Source organism: Dryas octopetala, chromosome 6, assembly GCF_963921425.1.
Source record: "Dryas octopetala chromosome 6, drDryOcto1.1, whole genome shotgun sequence".
In the NCBI taxonomy this organism is placed as follows: domain Eukaryota; kingdom Viridiplantae; phylum Streptophyta; class Magnoliopsida; order Rosales; family Rosaceae; genus Dryas; species Dryas octopetala.
Window position 1 is genome coordinate 11,691,073 of NC_141371.1, and position 23,119 is coordinate 11,714,191.

The window sequence follows — 23,119 nt, forward strand, 5'->3', positions numbered from 1 at the left end:
TATAGACGTCCTTATCTCAGTCATCAATGATTGAAAGGTCCATCTTTTGAGTCCTTCAAAGATAATTTTTTTAAAATTAACTAGATCAAAAGTTGTTTAGTCATCTAAACTAAACTGTGCAGAGAGAATCAAATTGAGTTTGAGTTGGCCCTAGTAGCCCCTTACTTACCCAACCACACCAGAAAAAAGCCCATGAGAAAGAACTTGAAATATTCTCAACTGATCAACGTAACTCAGACTAAGCATAGCAATGAAGAAAACAGGCCAGATTAAAAGGCCAATCCTATTCTTACCTAAAAGGAGAAGATATTGGTCCCAATGATGAAAGTTCGAACCTGGTCATGAAAGTAGGAATGGAAAGATTCAATTGGAAACTACAAACTACCCTCAGAAGAACTATGAACTACTGTTGACTGTTGTGTGGTTGTTAGGCAACCACATACTACTGTTGAGTGAAAATAAACAAATGAAAAGCACTCTAAAGTGGATTTTCTTAGTGCCTGGAATTACGAGATACTTCACTAGCATGAAAGCACTTTCTGTTAATAAAATGCACCACCTGTTTTAAAATCAAAAGACTAAAGATTACAACAGTATAAAGCATTTTGTCTTCAGTCTGTGACAACGAACTTGGACCATTGACTCATTGAGTATTCCCCAATGTGTTAGCAAAGTCTAAAGTTTAGCTATTACGAAAATGATTTATCACCGACATGGGACATATTGTCACCCAAATACGTGCTGCAAAAGAGGTATTATTTTTGTTGGTGGAACAAAAGACCAAAAAGAGAGATCGCTCCCTTCAAGGTTCTAACAAAGAAGATCTTCAAAAATCTTCCTTTTAAGGTTGCAATTCTTTGCGGAATTTCCTGTATTGGCATGTGTTTCATCTTTATAATGGGAGAGTTTAAGGTTGTAGGTTCGAGTTGGGTAACAAGAAGGTGGGAGGGATGGAATGTAAGGGAAAATGCAACTTCCCATATGACTAATTGACTAGTCTGCAATAAGGCAAATGATCTCTCTCACAAACACTAATAAAGAAAACCCACTCCATTTTTCAGCAAGGCTCTCCTGATTTTGATCGTTGTATTAACTAGGAAGTTTAGAATTTAAAACTTCAAGCAACAAGTCAAAACAAAAGACCAAAGTCTGCCTCGGCTAAGAAAACAGTTTACTTCTACATTACTTCTACAATCATTACCCTCCCCCCCAAGTCCCATACTTATTTTTATGCACCTTATCATCAAGTGACTGTTGAAACTCACAAGAAATCCTGTCAAATTAACATGATAATTAACAATTTAAGCCAATTTGGTTACAAGAGCTAATGTAGGTAGGCAGCAATAGCTTTGCCACACAAATGGCATCATCCCATCTAGTTTTCAAATCCATGTCTCAGTTCTTGAAGGGCCACAAGTAATATTTATAACTTATACGACCATAGAATTAAACATAAGGCCTGAACACTGCCACAAACTGAGCTCTCCTTTTGGGTTAAGGTAGCATCCAGAGGGAAATGTAAGGGTTTGATTCACTCATAAGACACAATTTTGTGTTCTGTTCACATGACATGCTTGTATTTACATGCTCTTGAATCAATGCAATCACTATGTTAAACTTTTACAACCAAGCAATGGGTGATATGTACAAATTGTCATCTCTCACTACTCTAATGCTCAAGTGTTGACGGTAAAATCATAACAAAAAGAATTCCAAGTATGATTCCAAATATGGAAGCATGTATATTCTATATCACTTATGAATTTAAGAAAATCATAAACACTTGGAAGGGAAGCACCTTGACCGTACCATTCCTGCTGTCTTCTCCATCTAAATCAAGTGATCAAGTTGCATATGCTCTGTGACCAATGAATTGTAGGAATATTACTCCATAAATAGAAGTAACCTGGCTGCAAATTTTGAAGGAAGAGATGGGTGATTTCTTTCTATACTTGTATCAGATCTCAGATCAAGTGGAGAATTGGAGATCAATTCTATCATCACTGCTTTGTCTTATTTCAACCTTTAATAGATTTAAGTTTGCATAAATTTCAGCACTGTTTGGATGGTCCATATCACTTGCGACAAAATAATGAAACTTATTATCTATTTCAATCCAGCTGCAACCTGCTTCTTTATTTACTTTCAAGTCATTCATAACAGTTCTAACCTTTGCAGCCTCATCAAACATTCCTCCTCCGGCATACATATTTGAAACAAGTATATAAGACCCAGCCTCTTCAGGTTTCAAGTCAAGCAAACGTTTTGAAGCTAACATTCCAAAATTCAAATTTCCACATAACATGCACACATTGACTAAAGTTCTCCAAAGCATAGGTGAGTCTGAAAATGGACTTTTGTTGATGAAATCGATGGCTTCTGAAAAATGTCCAGCCCGACCCAAAAGATCGACCATGCAAGCAAAGTGCTCAATTACTGACCTAGTCCCATATTTTGACTCCATTTCATTGAATAAGCGTAACCCAGTCTCCCATAATCCAGCGTAACTGCAAGCTTGAAGAATAGCCAATAACGTGATCTCGTCAGGGGCAAACCCTTCTTCCTTCATATCTTCAAAAAGCAAAAGTGCTTTGTTGCCTTCTCCATGAAGGGCATAAGCAGAAATTATGGCATTCCAGGATACACAATCATGACTATTCATACCATTGAACATTTGATAAGCTTCTTCAATACTACCACATTTGGCATACATGGTGATTACAGCATTACATACAGTGGGATTGGCTTCAAACCCAGCTTTGATAGTGTAAGCATGAAGACTCTTCCCCCTAACTAAGCAAGCCTCCTCAGCAGATAAACTAAGGAGCCGTGAAAAAGTAATGAAATCTGGATTTATTCCAGTAAATCTCAATTGACTAAATAAGACCATGGGATCTTCTTCAACATCCCTATGTGATTCCATGAATCCAATAAGAACTGCATTGAATGAGGCAGTGCTTTTACCTGAAAGGCCATCGAAAACCCGTCTTGCAGATTGAAGTTTCCCACATTTGGCATATATGTCTATCAAAGCAGTCCCAACAATGACACCAGAGTGAAAACCAAGCTTTATGACAAATGCATGGACTTGACGTCCCAATTCCAGATTTCGGCACTCTGAGCAGGCATCAAGCACAGCAGATAGACAGCTAGAATCATAACGAATACCTAGATCGAGTATTTCTATGAAAACATCCAGGGCCATATCAGCACGGCCATTTTTAACGTACATTGACAAAAGTGCTGTCCAAGAGATCAAGCTCCTCTCATCCAGTACATGAAACATTGTCTCAGCCTCTTCAACCATCCCATGCTTTCCATACATAGTTATTACTGCATTCCCAATAGAGGTTTCATCCATAATGCCATACTTTACAGCAAGCCCATGTAATTGCCAGCCTTCATGCATACCTACATCTCCATTGCATGCACTAAATAAATTAGTAAATGTATAATCATTTGGCTCTAAACCAGAACTCAAAAGATCAATAAAGACCCCAATTGCTTTCCCTCCACATTCCGCCTTCCCATATTCTAAAATCATATAATTTAAACACTGAACATCTTTGTAATCCATGTCATTGAACACTTTCTCTGCTTCACCCAAGCAGCCACTTCTAGAGTACATAGAAACCAAAGAAGTGGCCACAAAAACATTCTCCTGAAGACCACTTTTTACAACAAAACCGTGAACCTGTTCCCCACGTCTCCGGTCTTCTAGCGAACTACACGCCTCCAAAATCACTGAGCAAGTATGCTCGTTAAACACTTCCTCGCCACAAAACATATCTTGCGCAATTCGGAAAACAGAACCAAAATCACCAATGTCAGAATACCCTTTCATGAGAGAAGTCCAAGTGACTGTGTTTCTCACAAGCATTTCATCGAAAACCCCTTGTGCGTCATCCAATCGTTTGAATTTTGAGTACAAGTTGACAAGATTGTTGCCTTGAAATGTGTCACTTTGGCAGCCACATTTTAGTAAGAATGCATGAATTGACTGGCCTAGCTTGAGATTTTTGGACCCAATTGAGAGTTGGACAAGCTGAGGCCAGTCAAAGGGTAGCTTGGAGAGTGGAAGAGGAGAGGAAAGGGTAGCTCTAGGGTTAGGGTTTGGGATGGAGAAGGAGGAGGAGCTGTGGAAGCGGGTCGCCATTTCCATAGCTCTCAGTCACTCACGCAGTGGCTCAGAGAGAGGGAGAGGGGATTTGGATAGTGAAGCTGATATTGGAACTTCCAAGAAAAATTTGAAACACAAACTAAAATATTTAGTTAATGCATAAATTCAATTTAAATATATAATTATATAAGCTATTTCAACGGGGTCCATGAACTTTAAAATATTTTAAATATACACCCGATCTATTATCTAAATTGAAAAATGAATTTATGTCCATTGATTCGTTGAGAGATCAGTTAAATGACAGTTTGGCTTTTGCTGATCGGGATTACTTGACTACGTAGAGCTATTTCAGCAAACATTTCCCGCCAAATGAGTGACACGGGCCCACAATTTAATAATAATAGAGAGAGTGAGAGTTTGTGGGCCCGTGTCAGGGGTTAGGTGGACCTGTGTCGCCCATTTCCCGCCAAATGAACGACACAGGTTCACCTAACCCCTAACACGGGTCCACAAAATCATCATCTCTTTTTCGCTCGTTGAACATAAGTGAGAGATTTATATTCGAATTTGGGGGAAACGTGATGTTTTTTGGAGACTAAATGGTCAGGAGAGCGTTCGACGAGCGAGAAAGAGGTGATTAGTGTGTGGGCCCGTATCAAGTGGACATGTGTTGCTCATTTGGCGGCAAATGTATGCTGAGTTGGTGCCACGTCGCCAATTAATCTCCGTTAGCAAAAGCCAAGCTGACATTTAACTGATCTCTCAATAAATTGATAGACGAAATTTCATTTTTCAATTTACATAATAAATCAGGTGTATATTTGAAATATTTGAAAGTTCGTGGACCCCGTTGAAATAGCATATATAGTTATGTGTCTAAATTGAATTTATGCCTTAATTAAAGACTTTTAGCTTTAAAAAAAAAATTGATCCTTAATTAGTGTTTGAACTCTCCTGGAGAAGTGCTCAAACACCCCCTCGAGCACTACTCGATAAAATTCAAGCACTACTCGATAGAGTTCAAACACTATTCGAGAAAAATTTGAACATTTCTCAAAGAGAGTTCGAGTAATACTCGATTTTGAAAATTAAAAAAAAAGAGTTAAAATTCATTAATAAAAACCAAAATTCGAGCACATTTGAGTTGTATGCTTTGGAGTAACTTCATTTCATTATTTGGGGCGGGTTATATACATTGGAGTTGCCCAAAACATAGATGTTATGCTTTTGGATGTTTCAAAAATACATGTTTTGTAACATTGATAAATTCCACTATGTTTTGTTTGTTGATAAAGTCAGCTCAATGTTTTGAAGCATGTCTTGCAACAAAACTAGGTGTGCAATCATAAAATAGGTGTTTCTACTCGAGCACCCATCCAGTGTTTCTTGACTCGTATGCGAGCACTATGCCAGACACAATCAAGCCCTTCGAGTAGTAGGCGAGCACTACGTGAGGGCCAATAACATTGTTCATGTAATTTTGTGCTTCTACTCGAATACCCCTTTAGTAGTGCTTAGTATTTAAGCACTACTTGAGGACCAATTAAGTTGTTCACGTGAATTTGTGTTTTTACTCAAATACCCTTTGGGTAGTACTCGAGCCCCTCTGGGGTATTATCACATAAATCTTTTTGACACTTTTTGAAGCTCAATTCAAAAAATAGCCATTCTTCATTTTGTTTGAGAATTTTAAATGCAACATAATATGAAAATCAAGTAATTGATCAGATCCCCAAATGAAATATTATATATTACAATCACCCCATTGCATCTGCCACATTTCCTTGTTCCCTATCTTCCCATTTGAGATTCTTTCTTTCTTACGTCTTCAGCCAGTTTAGCCAAAGAATTGAATTTCACTTGGCTTAAGGAACTATCCAACAAGTTTTCATGAACTTCTCCTTTTGACTGTTGCTCAAATTCTAGTTCAGTTATGTGATAACTTTTTACAATTGTGATCTGGATGCCTAGCTTTAAAGTATTTCTACTTGTACGTGGAGTACAGTCTATATACTTGGTTGGTTCCATCTAACTGCAATTAAAACAGCTTAATATAAGTAATCAAACCATTAAAACTACTTTTAATATAATCAGTCAAATTAGTATTATGATAGTAATTAAACATGAAAACTTGAAATTTTACTTAAATTATCCACTCATCAGCAAGCAGGCACCCAACTACAAACTACCACAATGCTATTATACTAATTTAATTCATTATAAGCACTGAGAAATTGCAATAGAAACTAAGAAATCTCAATTAAAGAAGAAAGAAGAACAATAGAACATAACGTGAGTGAACTAAGGTCGGATACTAACCATGAATGGATAACTAAAGATATTACACTTTCACTATAACCAAAATGCAAACCAGCATGAGTTGATGCAGTAGATAGATGCATGCGTATATATATTACATAAAGCACACCAAATTAAAAATGTACATAATACTAAGCAGTAACAATCAGTGGAATTTTTTAATGTGCACCAATTAAAAATTGCTAGTAAATTTACCAGAGTTATTTATACTTACACCCCCTGAGTTTTTTATCGTCTTTTCACATACACCTCCTAGAATTTCAAAAATTACACTTACACCCCCTAAAGTTTCAAAATTGTTACATATAACCATTTGCAAGAGAAAACAAAAAAAGAAGATATTTGTATTGAGGTTGGACCTTACACCTTTAGTAACTTTATTAATTAGGTCATTCCACCCCGGCCTTAGCATGTTTTTTTATATACTTTCTCATCATTTTTCATCTCACTGTAAGGGTTATGTGCAATAGTTTTGAAATCTCAGGGGTGTATGTGTAATTTTTAAAACCCTAAAGGTATATGTGAAAATATGATAAACCTCAAGTAGTGTAAATGTAAATAACTCAAATTTACCCTTAGAAGGTTAAACTTCACTTGCCTAACCTAGACCTTCCTCATTACCCTGTTTGAGCCTGAACTTTCAACCACAATGGAGCCAGTACCCGAACCATCCTCTGAACCCTCTCTTGAGCCGGTTCCAACGCCTGGGCCTGACCCACCTGACTTATACGGGTCACCACTCCCCTTCTTACAATCAACTCGAACACTCAAAAGATTGTAATGTAAACAGGTAGTTTCTGGAAGACCAGTCTACCCCAAGCTCCTTATGATCTACTTTTGTATTTTAAGAAATAAAATCAAATCCAAATGGCCGAATGCATTAAACAAAAATAGCACCCTATGGCAAAAAAAAAAAAAAACAAAAACAAAAAACAAAAAAAAAAAGAGCACCCAATAGCAGCCCACCTCCTTCCTTGTTGGCGTCACTCATAAGTCATAACCAACGACTATCCCTCCCTTCTAGTCTTCTTCCTCTCTTCCCCCTCCCCTACAACTCTCTCTCTTTCTCTCCAGTGGCTGATCCAGGTGCTCACGGCGGGGGGGTCAAACTTGTGGGCAGGGTGGCCGCAGGCTCGCAGGTGCTCACGACAAGGTGGGCAGAGTTTTCCGGTGGGCGGGTGGTCAAGTGACCACCCTTGTCCCTTAGTGAATCCACCACTGTCTCTCTAGCTCTCTCTCCCTCTCTCTCTCTCCCTCTCTCCCTCTTTGTACCTACTCACAACCGAGAAAAATGATAAGTCGTACATTGTACGTACAAACTTGAACGACAAATCGTGTGACCCAAAATGACAATCTGTTTTGTAGGCAAGACTCAAGCTCAATAAGCGAAGTCCTAACTTATGCTCGGAGCCCTGACTTCTGCACAAGACTCATGATTCACGCTCAGAGCTAGTCTTGACTATGCTCGACATATGCTCGAGATCCCGACCAATGCTCAACATTCTCTATTGCTCTTCTATAGTCAACCACACCGTACTTTCAGTGAAATTCTCTCCACATGAACAAGTTGCATAGAAAAAAATTGCACCGGCCGCTGCGTGCTCAAAGTGTCATGTGACGCCTCATTATGCAAATTTTTTCACCAAGGGACATGTGTCACCCTTCGATTGGTTTGACACATCCACAATAAAGTGACATCAACAAAGTACAATATTATAAAAAGTGCCTCATGCCATTCATGCAAGGTACAACATTCATTGCTATTGTCACTCTACTAGAACTCCTACGTAACCAATAATGACTTCAACATTAAAGAGTCTTTGACCGGTATCACATTAGTGCTCTTCCCCTTCAGTACCTTGTGTCGGTTTGTGCAAGGTGCTTGGTAGCAAGCATGTCACTTGGACATTGGAGGGTCAACCATTCCCTTTGGTTTTACAACGAACTTGACGTATCATTCTAACATTAGAGGGTTAGACCAATCCTTCTGGTTTGATGTGGCGTTTAAACTAACCCACTTTTGAGCATCAACACACTCAAAAGTTCAAAACACATCATATATGGGTCAATTCGATAGGCGATACTAAGTCAAGTTAGATTGGACATGACTATATTTAATTATAATTTTTTTTCAAATTTTTCCAATTAATCAGTGATAGTATCGGTTGATCAACCACTTAAAAGTGGATCGGTTTATTTTATTTATTTATTTTATCACATTTGCCCCTAAGGAAAACCTTTTCTATTTTTATTTGAGGAATTTTAAGGAAGAAAAATATTGGAGTACGTATAATGAGTGAATAAGGTGATGGAAAATAACTTACATGCCCCCGTGTTAGGGAGACAGGTGGTATCACTAAGAGAGAAAAAAAAGAAAAGAGAAAGAGAGAAAGAAAGAGAGAGAAAGAGAGAGAGAGAGAGGAGAGAGATAGAGAGAGATGGTGGGATGGTGGGATGGTGGGATGGGGATGCCAGCTGGTGTCATTTGGGGTGCAGGCAAGTTCTTCTCTAAGGTGATGTAGATATAAAACCTGCCATAAAACAAAAAAGAAGGGACGTACGCCGATTCTTAGATGACATGGGACCCACCTAGCCTTGGCCCTGAACGATGACGTGGAGTAAAGATTGCGTCCCGGCAGTATATTGTATTTCTTTGTTTGCTTTGGAAGTTCCAATATGAGCCTCATTTTCCAAATCCCCTCTCCCTCTCTCTGAGCCACTGCGAGCACAGAGTGACTGAGAGCTATGGAAATGGCGACCAGCTTCCACAGCTCCTCCTCCTTCTCCATCCCAAACCCTAACCCTAGAGCTACCCTTTCCTCTCCTCTTCCACTCTCCAAGCAGCTCTTCGGCTTCAGCTTACCTTCTTCATCAACCGCCAAAACCACCACTCTCAAACTCCGTTCCCGAAACCCAACCTCCTTCACTCGCACACCAATCAAATGCTCCGTTTCTGAAGCCACCGAAGCCGCCACAACAGGTTCTTTCACTTCTACTTCTTCTCTGTCAATCCTTAGTTCTTATGTTTCTTTTCTTTTTCAATTTACTGCAGCAATTATTTAGTCATATAGAGTTTGCTTGCTTTCTTGGTTGTGTGTGTGTGTGTGTTTTGATAAGGTTGGTCTAATTGGGAACTGGGTTCTTGACCTTAGAGAAGAAGAAGCAGTTGGTGAGGAGGAATGACATAAGGAATATAGCAATTGTAGCCCATGTTGATCATGGAAAGACAACTTTGGTTGATGCAATGTTGAGGCAATCAAAGGTAGAATAGAACCCCTCATGAGAATTCATGCTTATACGATTTGGGTTAGTCATTCTAAGTTCCCAATGATATTGATAGGGCTTTTTTGCAGGTATTTCGTGATAACCAATTTGTACAGGAAAGGATAATGGACTCTAATGATCTAGAGCGTGAAAGGGGAATTACTATACTGAGCAAAAATACATCTATTACTTATAAAGACTCAAAGATTAATATAATTGATACTCCTGGCCATTCTGACTTTGGAGGTGAAGTCGAACGCATCCTCAATATGGTGGAAGGGATTCTTCTAGTGGTACCCTTTTGCACTTTTTTGTTGTTTGGCTTGTAATCCTTTTGTATGTTGCTTGTGATGTCATCATTTGCTTGTTCTTGCTCTCTTTGTAGGTGGACTCTGTTGAGGGCCCAATGCCACAGACAAGATTTGTTTTAAAGAAGGCTCTAGAATTTGGTCATGCTGTTGTTGTTGTTGTCAATAAGATTGATAGGCCTTCAGCTCGTCCAGATTTTGTTATCAATTCCACTTTTGAACTCTTTATTGAACTAAATGCAACTGATGAACAGGTGACTAAATATTTTAAAGAGCGGTAAATATACAATTCTCATTAGAGATTATTTGTCCTCTGGAATTCCATTTGTTTGTTAAACATGGCTTGCATGTTGACACCTTCGCATTCCTTTAAATCAATATATCTGGGGCATTGAAAAGGTATCTTGAAATAGTAGGAATTAGTTTGTGGCTACTATAGAATATAATGGCAAGGAGTTTCCTTTTAAAACCTGTTTAAAATATTGATGAGATTAAAAGTGATCTATCCTTGACATCACCTCTTTAAAATTATTTATCTTTTGTTTTTGAAGCTTTTGTGTTGCACTGTTGCTTCAATGTTATATATACATAAGACTGTAATCTGTCGCAACTTTCATTTTGCATGCAGTGTGATTTCCAAGCAATATATGCTAGTGGGATTAAAGGAAAGGCAGGATTGTCAGCTGACAATCTTGCAGATGATCTTGGGCCCCTTTTTGAGGCCATAATGAGATGCATACCAGGACCGGCTATTGACAAAGATGGTGCACTGCAAATGCTTGTTAGTGGTCGTTCTTTCTCTTCTCATATTATAAAGTTCTACCACTGATCTTGACCTGTCCAATCTGGATGTAACTAGTGCTTTAAAATAATTAAAGAACTATGCGACAAAATATCGTATCAATAAAGACTGATCACCATAATGAGACTACAGGATTTTGCATATAATGATCTTTATGCAATACACTGTTTTTCAGCTTGAGAGAACTGTCAAAGGAGACTCGCACTCTTTTATATCCTGACTAATTGAAATCGATAAGTAGAAGATGAAGAACAAGACCTTTTACGTTCTCTATTGTTTATATTGTTTGTGCTTGCTTTATATCATAGAAACAAGTGACCTTTTTCAACAATGTTTGCTCTATGGTATGCTTCCGTGGGAAAAGGATAAATATGAGCCCTATATGATGGGGAAATTATTACACCCTCAAGATGTTTGGAAATTTTCTAGTAATTGGCCATAACACATAATAATAAATATATGCAACCCTAGGCAATATGCGATCCTGCTTACAAAATTCTTGAAGAGTGAATTCAAGGATTACTCATCAAGTTTTTGGTGTGCTTTGCATCCAAACAAGTCCTTTTATTAGTGACAGTACATTTCAGGAAAAGAAGAAGAAGAGTGAATTGCGCATGGCTGAATTTGACTGTAATGAATCACACTAAATTTCTGGCCCATATTGAAGTGATTCATTACGGTGTCTGGGGAGGGAATGAACTGCACCACAAAATGTTCTTATTTTGTCACATGATATAGTATAGCTTTAAATTAATATTAAAACTTTGCTCCTCATTTGTTTTTACTTTAGTTTGTTTATTGTCCTGTTTTCATATTATTCAACATAAGTATCGTATTGCTTATGCTGTATTTAATTGTTATCAAAACATTTTAGGTTACAAATATCGAGTATGATGAACATAAAGGACGGATAGCTATTGGACGCTTGCATGCTGGGGCTCTGCGGAAAGGGATGGATGTGAAGGTGAGTTTGAGCCAAATCTGGAATATGGTCTATGCTACATTCTAGCATTTCTTTTTCATTTATTTTCTTCACCAAATGTAATAGCTTGGGATATTTCTTTCGATATCTGGTTACTTATAGTTTCTATTACTGTGAATAATTAACCATCATCAGTTTTATTTTTTACATGTTTAATTGGAAGTTTTAAAGTTGTACTTATTTTTCTCATGATGTAGAAAATTGGAAGTCTTAAGGGAATTAGAGTTATTCTTTTTCTTTTTTCCATTTTGAAGTTTCCCTTGAAATTATTAATCTGAATGCAATGCAAGGATCTATAACTGATTCCCCATGAAACCAATGACAATTGAATAGGTTTTTGGTGTCTTGTTCATACCTATATGCTTCCTTTTGGTCGGTAAAGAAATTCATGTTAATGCATTCAGATCAAATTCATGGGACACATTACAGGAAAAGAAACAAGGATTCTAATTTTGTCTTATGGTTTGATTTTTATAGGTATGCACCTCAGAAGATTCATGTCGGTATGCCAGAGTTAGTGAACTTTTTGTGTATGATCAGTTCAATAGGGTTCCTGCAGAAATTGTGGAGGCTGGTGATATATGTGCTGTTTGTGGAATTAATGATATTCAGGTGACAACATATTGGTTTTGCATAAATTAATTGTTACTCTTATGTTGATGCCATATCATTTTTATAACATTTGAGCAATATGTCGTGGCTGATTTCAGTTTTTTTTTTTTATTTACTCAGATTGGCGAGACAATTGCTGATAAGATGTTTGGTAAGCCATTACCTGCTATTAAGGTGGAGGAGCCAACAGTGAAAATGGCTTTCTCTATAAACACTTCACCATTTGTTGGACGTGAGGTATGTCAAATGTTTGTATACAGATGTTTAATGTCTTTTTTTATGAAAACTCTGCCTAATTTTTTAATTCCCCGTTAGGCTATCTCTGTGCCCACAACATTAGGAACAACAATCTGCATTTTTCAACTATACATAATATATATATATATATATATATATATATAAGAAGGGACTATATATTATACACGTACATGTACATGCATATTCATATATTATATATATTTGTCCGTCTAACAATTTCTCAAACTATGTTGATAAATCAAGTGCTTACAGGTTAAATGAATCCAATAGTTTGGTCAACCTCATAATTGCTTTTCAGACATCATGGCTCTCTTGTATTTGTGTTCCTTTTTTCTATATATATAATAAGATAATATGACACTAACCATCATATTGAGCCCACTACACAATGTAATCTTATAATCCAAATCGTTTATTTTTTAGGTTCCCAAATTGGAAATCGTTTAGCCAACTATTAGTAAGCTAATTGTGCTCATGTAAATGGACAAACACAAATTTTTCAATAAAACATGAAATGATTGTAATGATAATCGACTGGCTAAATGATTTCTGATTTGGTTGATTTTTTGCAAGGTTGATCTTTGAATGGAGACCTAAATTATGAACGGTTTGGATCATGAGATTACATTGTGTAGTGGGTCCAAAAGGGTGGTTAGCATTGTATTATCTTACTAATTAGTTAGCTCTAGAGCATTTTATATATATATATATATATATATATATATATATACAGAAATTCTCTCTGCTGGACAGAACGAACATGGGTATTTCTATGGCATTTTGTCATTTTTAGGCCATTTTGGGTTCAACATGTTAGGGTATATGGTTCTATATTTTAGGGTATAAAATTATTGTTAAAACCTAAATTCTAACTGAGGAACGAGAACTCAAAATCAGTTAAGACCAAGGAATATGTCTCGATTGATGATTTATACCCTAAATAATTAATTATGCCAAGTTTAAGATCAATTGGTGAAAAAAAAGCCATAAAACATATGCATTTGTTCTTTAGTTAAAGAATGGATGTCCTACAGAGAGAATTTATGTGTATATATTTATTCATATATATATGTGTGTGTGTGTGTGTAGTTTTTCTCTAGACAGGATGACTGCAAACTTAAAATTTGCTGGCATGTATAGGACGGATTGATTCTGTGTAGGACTTGCCTATAGCATAGGCGTATTGCCCTATACAGGGATCAAGTCATTCTATATGCATCTGCAAATTTTAAGTTTGTAGTCATCCTCTTTGGAGAACCACTACATATATCTATATATATATATATATATATATTATTTTTCACAAAGGATGATTCTGTGATAGGTACCTGAAAAATGGACAGTTCATATCATTGGACACATTACGGGGTGGACTCCAACAATGTTGTCCCTTTCTTTTCATATACATACATACATATATACTAGCATGTTATGTTGTCAGATTGTGAATCTGGCACCACACATTGAAACAAGAGTCCACCGAATCAATGGTCCAGGTTGACAGTCTTGCAATATAGCTTGCTAAACTATCTGACAACATAACCTGCCACCTAATCAATGGACAGTATCTTTTTTTAATGTCTTAGTGTTAATTAGTTGTTGCAGCACATATTAATTGATGACTGATGATCGGAAATTATTTGCTCTTTTTCAGGGGAAGTATGTTACCAGTCGGAACTTACGAGATCGGCTTTCTCGTGAGCTTGAGCGTAACTTGGCTATGAAAGTTGAAGATGGTGAAACAGCAGATACCTTCATTGTTAGTGGGCGGGGTACTTTACACATTACCATATTGATAGAGAACATGTGAGTATAGTTATTTTGTTGCTATTCCATAATCCTATTTCTTCTGCATGCACATTTTTAATTGTTTATTCAATTCAGGCGAAGAGAAGGATATGAATTCATGGTGGGACCTCCCAAAGTAATTAACAAAAGGGTGAATGACAAGTTGTTGGAACCATATGAGGTGATTTCTGCTGGAATTTTATTTTATTTTATTTTATTTTATTTTTTCTGATGTTTAGGAAAAAGGGTGAAAGGGTAGAGAATGACAGTTATAGTTGAAAACCAATATTTCTGCTTCATTTTAATAGAATTGGACTAAAAGTAAGGCATGTGGTGATATTACCTAAAACTAATAATAAATGCTGTACTTAATTCTTATGAATTGTGATGCCTTCTTTTTGTTTACAAATATAGTAAGGATATTGCCATTACGTTTTTATTTTATAGGGAGAAATCCTTTATAAGTTTCAAATCATGCTACCAGTCTTCTGATGTCAGTCATTTCTATCATGTGGATTGCTTGCAGATTGCCACCGTGGAGGTGCCAGAAGAACACATGGGCCCTGTCGTTGAACTTCTTGGAAAAAGGCGGGGGCAGATGTTTGATATGCAGGGGGTCGGGTGTGTAGAATTCTTTTTGCTTCTTTTATCATCCTTGACTAATCAAATTTTGAATAAAATTCAAAGTAAATGCATAAAATAGAATTACAGGCAATATACTAATGAATGATAATTATTTAGAACATAATTGTTTTTATAAATCTAGCAATGAACCTAGCAGTGCATTGGTCTGGGTGCAACAGAAGTTTGTAGTTGCACTATGTAGAAGATATATTTATAGATTAATATACGAAAATGCCTTAAAAATAAGATCGGTTGCCAATCCATACTTGTTTGCATCTGCATTTGCAGGTTCAAGATTCATACACACTCACATTTTCACATGCATCTTATTTGACCTTGCACTTGATCATCCATCCTGTAATGAAGACCTCATGAGAGAGAGGCTAATTCACCATTTTACTCTACGAGATATTGATTGTACATTCTTTACCAAAATTGTTTGTTAACTATCAGGGCATGAGTTTCACTCTTTTCCTAAACTGACGCAGATTAATTTTTTTTTTTATGCATTTATAAATGTTATGGTAAATAATGCAGATACCTTCTCGATGCAGAACACTTTTGTATATAATTATGCACGTCTCATTTTGAAATTATTAGATTATGTAACCCAAAGAAAAATATATTAACTAAATTTGGTTGTCATCTGTTCAAATATAAATTTGTGGGGCTCTTCCCCGCCGATTGGGGAACAGTGTTATCACGTACTCTCCTTTTTCATCTATTTCACCTGAGTATGGATAATGGCAGTATTCCTAGAATTTTCCGCTTCATGGATGTAACATATGATCTGATTATCCTGACTTTATGTATGCACTAGGTCTGAAAACACAACCTTCATCAAATATAAGATTCCAACCCGTGGCCTTCTCGGTTTGCGTAATGCAATTTTAACTGCTTCTCGCGGAACAGCGATTCTCAACACAATATTTGATAGTTATGGACCTTGGGCTGGTGATATGAGTACCCGGGATCAGGGTTCACTGGTAATTTCTGAGATTGTTTTCAATATTTTGAAGTTTGACTTTAGTAGTCTTAATGGTGAAAGCCTTTTGCAAATTTATGTTATGGTAGTGACTACAAAAGTTATTATATCACTTGTCATTCTTTTGTGAAATCTACATGTTGGGATGATTATGATTCTTCATTGAAGCAACTAATTGAAGTTTAAGTATTCAGATTATCCAAAACAAAAATAAAGGTCATATATCATATGTTTCGCTTGCTTGTGTGTGTCCCACTTTGTCAGGATTACCAAATTGAATCGCATGAACTGATTTTCAGGTTGCCTTTGAGGGTGGAACAAGTACTACTTATGCCCTTTCTAGTTCACAGGACAGGGGGCAGATGTTTATTGGTCCTGGGGTGGAAGTTTATAAAGGTCAGATAGTTGGCATCCATCAGCGACCAGGGGACTTATCCCTTAATGTGTGTAAAAAGAAGGCAGCAACAAACATCCGTTCCAACAAAGAACAATCAGGTGAGAAGCATCTGTAGTACCTATTCTACTTTATCCTATTGTGTAAAAAAGTGAAATTTAGTCCCTTTCTGATTTTGGTAACTTTACATTTATTAAGCTAAGATATGTTGACCAAAAATATACATTCTGGTGAGGTTTAGCTGTTTTAAGTTGATAATAAAGACTCAAAAGTTTTTCTAACATTTCAATGTTGTCTAAACAATTTGTTACTTTTGTCTTTGTAAACTATTTTGTCAGTTGTTGACAATACTCTTAGATAGACACCGTAAAAAATGTATCCTACATGGAGCAATGCAAATGGATTGAATTTTCATCATATTCATATTACTTTTGCTTTACATGTTTCGCATGTCTGCTCATTTTTCAGAACAAAATTATCCCTATATTTGTAAGGATAATAGGATATTTCTGAAGTTTAATGGTGTGGTATGCTTAGTATTTGCCTGAACCACTGCAGTAGGCTTTTTATTAAAGAAGTAGTTTCTGAAAGGTCTCTCCATGCAGTATGCTTTTTACTAGACTAGTAGTTCTGAAAGGTCTCTCCATGCAGTAGGCTTTTTACTAGACAAGTAGTTCTGAGATCTCTCCGTTCTCGCACTTCAATAGTCTACTTAGCCATTGTTTGCTTACGAAAAAATTGAGTTCTCATGTTTTCTTCTTCTCTTTTATTAGTAATTTGTATTTCTTGAGTTTGTACATCTGCAGCAGCAAGCCTCAGTTTATTGCATGTAATAATCTAGATTTATTTTTTATGCAGTGATTCTTGATACCCCATTGGACTACAGTCTGGATGACTGCATTGAGTACATTCAAGAGGATGAACTGGTGGAGGTCACTCCCATGAGTATCCGAATGTGCAAAAACCCAAAGTTCTCAAAGAAATCAACAAGGTAGTCAGTTTTCTAAATGTATTCCGTGTGGCCTGATGAGTATCCTTGCAAAACTCATCGCAAACTTGTTGAATTGCTTGAGTAAGCAACGATATAAATTCGAATTGTTTAGACATCAAAGACAAGAGTAAGTCAATTTTTGCAATATTGGTTGTATATAAAAGAATAAGAATCAAAGTTGTACTACTAGAAGATGTTCATTGGTGAAGTGAAGACAAATTGGGTTGACTAGGATTGGTGATATTGAAATGTAATTGAGAACATGACCATCACACATTTGATTGACCAAAAGACTATAGTTATTACTAGTGTTTGTGCCCGCGCGATGCTGCGGGTCTGAAAAAATTATAAAATCTGTTTGAGCGTTATAAAATTTAAGTTGAAAGTTTTGGAAATGTAGTTAAGGTTTGTAAAATTCATATTCTATCTAACCAAGTTATAGCTATGCTTGTGCAATTCATATATAACATCATAATACAATCATAAAAAGAAGCAGAAATTAACTATTTCAAGTCAATAAATAAAAAAATTACTTATAATTAAAAAATGGCCAAATAGTCTATCAACTCAATTGTGCTATAAGTCCATGCAAGTATGAAATTGTGAAGATATTGACAAACCTGCAGAACTGAGTTTTAACTTCAATTAAATTAACAAAATTTAATAAACATGTTTCTAAATAGTAGCATCAATGTTGCTGATGATGCATTTAAAGTTACAAAATGGTGGTTGATAGTATGTTTTTTATGCTGGTTGTCATATTAAGATATTGTTGATATCTTACTAAAGCAAACAGCATGCATAAAATATTACAACACTTGGTTATATAATTGTATGTGATACATAACAAAAGAGCAAGATTCACTGTTGAAAAGTTGTTTTATGGATCTGCAAAGGTGAATGTATGGGTTTGAGGAAATTTTTGTTCAGTGTTGCTGGGCTGGTCATCCTCTTTGTTGTCTCCTGCAGGTGGATGTTTCTCTGTTTTGCTGAAAAATTAGAGTATGCTATTTGTTAAGTGTATATGAATTGTCAAATTGTAAAATGCATATAGATTATTTAATAAGTTGAGATCAGTCTCTGGATTGAACAACAATTGGTAGTTGAATGTAGTATCAATTCAATTTTTAACTAACATTGTGATATTTTTTAATAGGAATTGAATGGGCTGAGTAGTGATTAGAAAATATATGCAAAGTTTCCATGTACATGTTTTGTGAAAATGATGTGGAGTACATGCTTTTTTCTGAAAACAATGTTGGCCTAAAAATAATTTGTCCAGCAGAGTATATAGTTTGTTTTTGCATAATACATTAAGAATTGATTCTTGAAAACTGATGATAGAGTAACAGTAAAACACAAATGAATGAATGTAAAAAGTATCATTAAACCACTTAATTAACAAAATAAATTGTGCAATGTTTGAGCTAAAGCAGATAGTTGAGTCCATGTGAAATTTGAGCATGTATAATGGTAAAATTTGTTAGTGTGTATAATGGTAAAATTTGAGTCCATGTAATTTAAAAGTGTAGACATATTCTTTAACGTGTAATAAAAACACATATGAATGTAAAAACTTTATTTGAATGAGATTGATAAGATGCAAGATCGGAAGAGGCTAGTAAAAATGATTTTAGCAATTTAAGTCATTGAATCAGAAGGAACACCTCTAATCAATTGAAAGTAGTTTTACATAACAGTAGAAGTTAATTCATGCATAACAATGAAGTTCAACTAAAAATCTCACAATAATGCAGGGTAAGGAAGCCTTAGAAAAAAAAGAAAAGAAAAAAAAAAGAAGAGAATTTTCAACTAAGGCATAAAGATTTGGAGAGAGAGAGAGAGAGAATGTGAAGTTAACCAATGAAAGGCAGTTTTGCACAACAGGAGAAGTTAACCTATTGTTAAAAATAACATTAATGTAAGATCTCACAATAAATGAGGGACAGTGAGCTGTAGATAGATACTGAGAAGCATAAACATAGGAAGTTGGAAATTAGTTTTCATAGTTTGGTTCATAATTTTTATAGTCATATATGCAATTTTTTAAGAAGTATAAAGCATGTCTTTGAGGTGTTGCAATTTATAAAAGAAAAAATTTATTGTGCCTGTGTGTTGTGTTGTTGCAGGTGAGAAAAGTGAAAAGATAATTGTGATTGAGTATATAAAATTGGTGACATATATATAGATGAAAATATAGTTTATTATATTATTTTGTGAAATTTAAGATAATAAAGATTGTAAATAATGATCAAATTGTGTATATGATTTTGTGATGGAAAAATAACTCAAATTATTTCAGATCAAGACGTAAGCAAAATAAGAATCGAATACTCAGCCACAATAAAAGTAGTTTAAGAAAAATTCTATACACATAGTAGGCTAGAATATTTTCTTCCTTATCAATCTATACCTAGTAAATGTGCCTGTGCGGTGCCGTGGGTGTGGAATTCTTCCTCCCATCCTTCTCTAATGAAATGCCTGCATTCCATACTACTGAAGTTAGTTTTCTCACCCCTTGATGCTATAAAGTCCCAAGAATACATGGGATCAAATAGTCAATTGGAATTTAATTGGCTTGGCCTATGTTTGGCGGCCAAGAAAAGGCCAACTAAAAGAGAGAAAGAAACAAAAAAACATAAATTGACAACTCACAATTTTCTGTTAGATTGTTAAATCCAAATCTTTATCAAATAGTAGAAGATTTAGTCACCCTAATTGATCAAAACAGCTTCCTAAAATGGTTTTAAAAGAGCAAGAGAAATTAGGAACAGAGACAATACCAATTAATCTATACAAATTGTAGAGAGATCAGAGGAGAGAAAAAAGTGGAGACATTACCTTCAACATGAGGCTTACAGACATTGAAGACCAAGCTGCTTGTGGGCAACACCCACCAAATAAACAAAATCAAACACCACATAATTATGTTATTTATTCCAAAAATACCACATCAGCATAGGAAGAAATTATGGATTTATGAATAACTCACTAATAGATGCAATTGGAGTTGCCGAAAACCAAAAAAAAAAAAAGAAAAAAAAAATAGAGAATACCTTCAAAGCTTGCCTTTAATTTGGGGCTTGATTGATTTTGGAAGTGTGAGCAATTGAAATGGAGAAGACGGGGTGAGAAACCTGCATTGGTGCCACAACTTAGTAAACGGTATAACTCCTATAGTGATGAATAAGTTTAGTAAACTTGATAATATTGTTAAAAGATTAGAATAATGATATCGGAATTATAGAATAATGTCTATTTCAAAGTCATGAAAGTAAATTTGAAGACGGACTCTCATTGTATGCATGGAGATGTAGCGGCTCAAAGTCTACAATCAGCTACCATTAGCAGTCCATAATAATCCGATTATTCAATTAATAACAGAACATCATCAAATAATTCTTAAATCAAGAATGATCTAGTCATTTCATTAACAGGAAAAACATCTCAATTCAATCATGTAATTACCAATTAGATCAGCGTACCAACCTAAACTAAATTCACTTAAACCATGTTCATTCACCTAGGAAATTAACATATCTCAATGCAATCCAGCTCAAGCCGGTCAGTGGCTACAAACAAAATCAGAGTTCTCAAGCTATCAACCAATTTCAATCCATCACAAACACTCAAAATAGCGGTCACCGGAGCCATAGACAGCGGAGGTCACAGTGGCAGAGGGTTCTAGTTTAGGATTTTGGATTTTAACAGAAATCCAAGTTACCAATCCATACAAACAATAATATATATTATTCTTTCACTTTTGTTGATATTTTCTGAGAGATCTCAATGCAACAATAAAATTAAAATTAATTAAGCACTTCAAAACCAGCAGTCAAATAAACGAAAATAAAACTATATATACCACTAATTTCAACAAATCTAATTACAATTCCTAACTTGTATCTAACCAAACCAAACTGCCTATTTTAAAAGACTGAAAAATCATTTGTACTAAAAACAAAAACAATTCAAATAATAATGTCTGAAATTGCTTACCAAATGAGTCTTCTTCAGAATAGAACGAAGCCTGGTGAAGCAAATCTCCATTAGTGCAATATATCTGCAGTGAAAAAGGGAATAAGCAAAACTCAGTCATTATTGTACCCCAAAATTTTGTGAATTTGATGATACTCACTAAGGCATGATTCAAATGTTTTTTTATAGAAATCAACCAAAACCTTGAGAGTTAAAAGTTGAACAGAAACATACCAAAGCTAAAACCAGCGAAAAAAAACATACCTTACCCCAAAAAAGAAACCAAATCTTCAAATCCAAGAAAGTATGGGAACCTAAAATTAAAACACAGAAATCAAGTCATCGGCGCTGGCGGGAATTGTGGTGGCAGTGGGTACAAAACCTAGAAATACAGATTCCACAACCCATTGAACAATTTGATCCAACAATCAGACAGAGTAGACAAAGAGGAGTAAAACTCACACAAAACCTGAGGCGTAAAGTCGCCGGAGCCGTCACAGGTGACGGTGGTAGAGGCGAAGCTAGGGTTCGAATTGGAGCTTTCATTTCGGGAACCAATTGACTTAGATCAAGTACACCAATAGAAAGGCCCGGAAGAGAGGAGCAAAACCCGACCAAAATCATCACCATCCGTCGCCGGAATCGCCAACATCGGCGGCAGAAGACCATCAGACTTCTTATCCTCGAAACTCCGTGCAAGGCGGTCGGTTGAGAAATTTGAAGACACCATCATCCTCAGAACGATGGGAGGAACAAAACCCACCCGGTCCGACATCCCAATTCAGCCGGAATTGACGCATCGCCTCCGGGGGACTCGATCGGGATTGGGTGTCTTTTCGAGTTTTGGCATAATTTATGGGTTAATCAAATACCATGGAAATGAAGAGGAAGAGAAGAGGAAGAAATCGAGACCTATATTGCCGGCATACGTCACCGGACGGTGGAGATACGGCCGAATAAAGAGGGCGGAAGGAGAGAGAACGAAGAGAACAGAGAGAGAGAGAGAAAGGCGCATGAGATGAAGGTGTTCCAGTATTTTCTGGGTTTTGGGCTTTCTAACATTAATCAGGGTGAATGACAAAAAGGGTAGACCCAACCTTGGTATTATCAGAATGGCAAGCAGATCAAAAAAAAAAAAGAGTGAGAGAGGAAACAGAAGAAAAGGAAAGCAATGGCAGGGGGCGTAAAAAAACGGAAAAAAGGAGGGCAAGAAGAAAAAAGAACGCAAAATGACTAAAACGGCCCCACTAACCAGCGAAACCACAGAGGCAACCAACTAAAAAAAGAAACAGCAGGGGCAAAATTGAATTTTCTAGCTACAGTCTAGCTACAGTAGACCTGCTCTGCGCGTTTAGTATATATAGAATTTTACTAAAGAATCCTTTCCTCTATTTAGCTAATCGAAAGGAAATGTTAGCAAGTAATACATTTATTATTTTGCCAGTTTTGACTGTTGCTTTGTGCTCAGGGTTTCCATCAGTTGCTTTACAGGTACGTTTTCTCACTCACTCACTCTCCTATTAAATGATCCCAAGTTTGTGTATGTGACTGGAGATAAGAGGTTGACAGAGAAAGATGTGGTCCTGAATGTATTATATACTGAAGTTGTTCTTATATCTTAATCTTATGGTCTAGAAGACTAGAATAGTAGAACCTAAGGTCTAAGCGTCTGTTTTTTCTTCTTAATTTTG

The 23,119-nt window shown here is 36.0% G+C and overlaps 3 protein-coding genes across 10 annotated transcripts; 1 reads left to right on the top strand and 2 right to left on the bottom strand.

Annotated features, from left to right (window-relative positions):
* Nucleotides 1-1,560: 1,560 nt before the first annotated feature.
* Nucleotides 1,561-4,189, bottom strand: LOC147282401 (pentatricopeptide repeat-containing protein At5g27110-like). Its single transcript, XM_086248735.1, has one exon. It carries the CDS (start codon nucleotides 4,160-4,162, stop codon nucleotides 1,970-1,972), a length of 2,193 nt encoding a protein of 730 aa, XP_086104861.1. The 5' UTR covers nucleotides 4,163-4,189; the 3' UTR covers nucleotides 1,561-1,969.
* A 4,922-nt stretch (nucleotides 4,190-9,111) lies between these two features.
* SVR3 (elongation factor family protein) lies at nucleotides 9,112-17,758 on the top strand. Its single transcript, XM_086246068.1, has 14 exons — nucleotides 9,112-9,422; nucleotides 9,595-9,704; nucleotides 9,796-9,999; nucleotides 10,092-10,268; nucleotides 10,643-10,795; nucleotides 11,691-11,780; nucleotides 12,276-12,410; nucleotides 12,531-12,647; nucleotides 14,323-14,474; nucleotides 14,553-14,637; nucleotides 14,983-15,077; nucleotides 15,901-16,066; nucleotides 16,365-16,560; nucleotides 17,318-17,758. The coding sequence occupies exons 1-14, from the start codon at nucleotides 9,188-9,190 to the stop codon at nucleotides 17,452-17,454; spliced, it is 2,052 nt and encodes a 683-aa protein (XP_086102194.1). The 5' UTR covers nucleotides 9,112-9,187; the 3' UTR covers nucleotides 17,455-17,758.
* Nucleotides 17,759-18,079: 321 nt separating this feature from the next.
* LOC147282403 (uncharacterized) lies at nucleotides 18,080-22,700 on the bottom strand. 8 transcript variants are annotated; one of them, XR_015122782.1, is made up of 8 exons: nucleotides 21,891-22,471; nucleotides 21,698-21,742; nucleotides 21,450-21,513; nucleotides 20,507-20,587; nucleotides 20,292-20,326; nucleotides 20,106-20,185; nucleotides 19,864-19,931; nucleotides 18,080-18,439 (listed from the first exon to the last, which is right to left on the bottom strand). XR_015122782.1 is itself a non-coding variant. In XM_086246072.1 (8 exons), exons 1-5 carry the CDS (start codon nucleotides 22,095-22,097, stop codon nucleotides 20,306-20,308), a joined length of 435 nt encoding a protein of 144 aa, XP_086102198.1. In that variant the 5' UTR covers nucleotides 22,098-22,503; the 3' UTR covers nucleotides 18,080-18,439; nucleotides 19,864-19,931; nucleotides 20,106-20,185; nucleotides 20,292-20,305. The 8 variants fall into 8 exon arrangements, 6 of the variants coding, with proteins under 6 accessions (XP_086102198.1, XP_086102196.1, XP_086102199.1 ...); XR_015122781.1 differs by having other exon boundaries at nucleotides 21,693-21,742; nucleotides 21,891-22,470; XM_086246072.1 differs by having other exon boundaries at nucleotides 20,520-20,624; nucleotides 21,898-22,503.
* Between the last annotated feature and the right edge of the window lie 419 nt (nucleotides 22,701-23,119).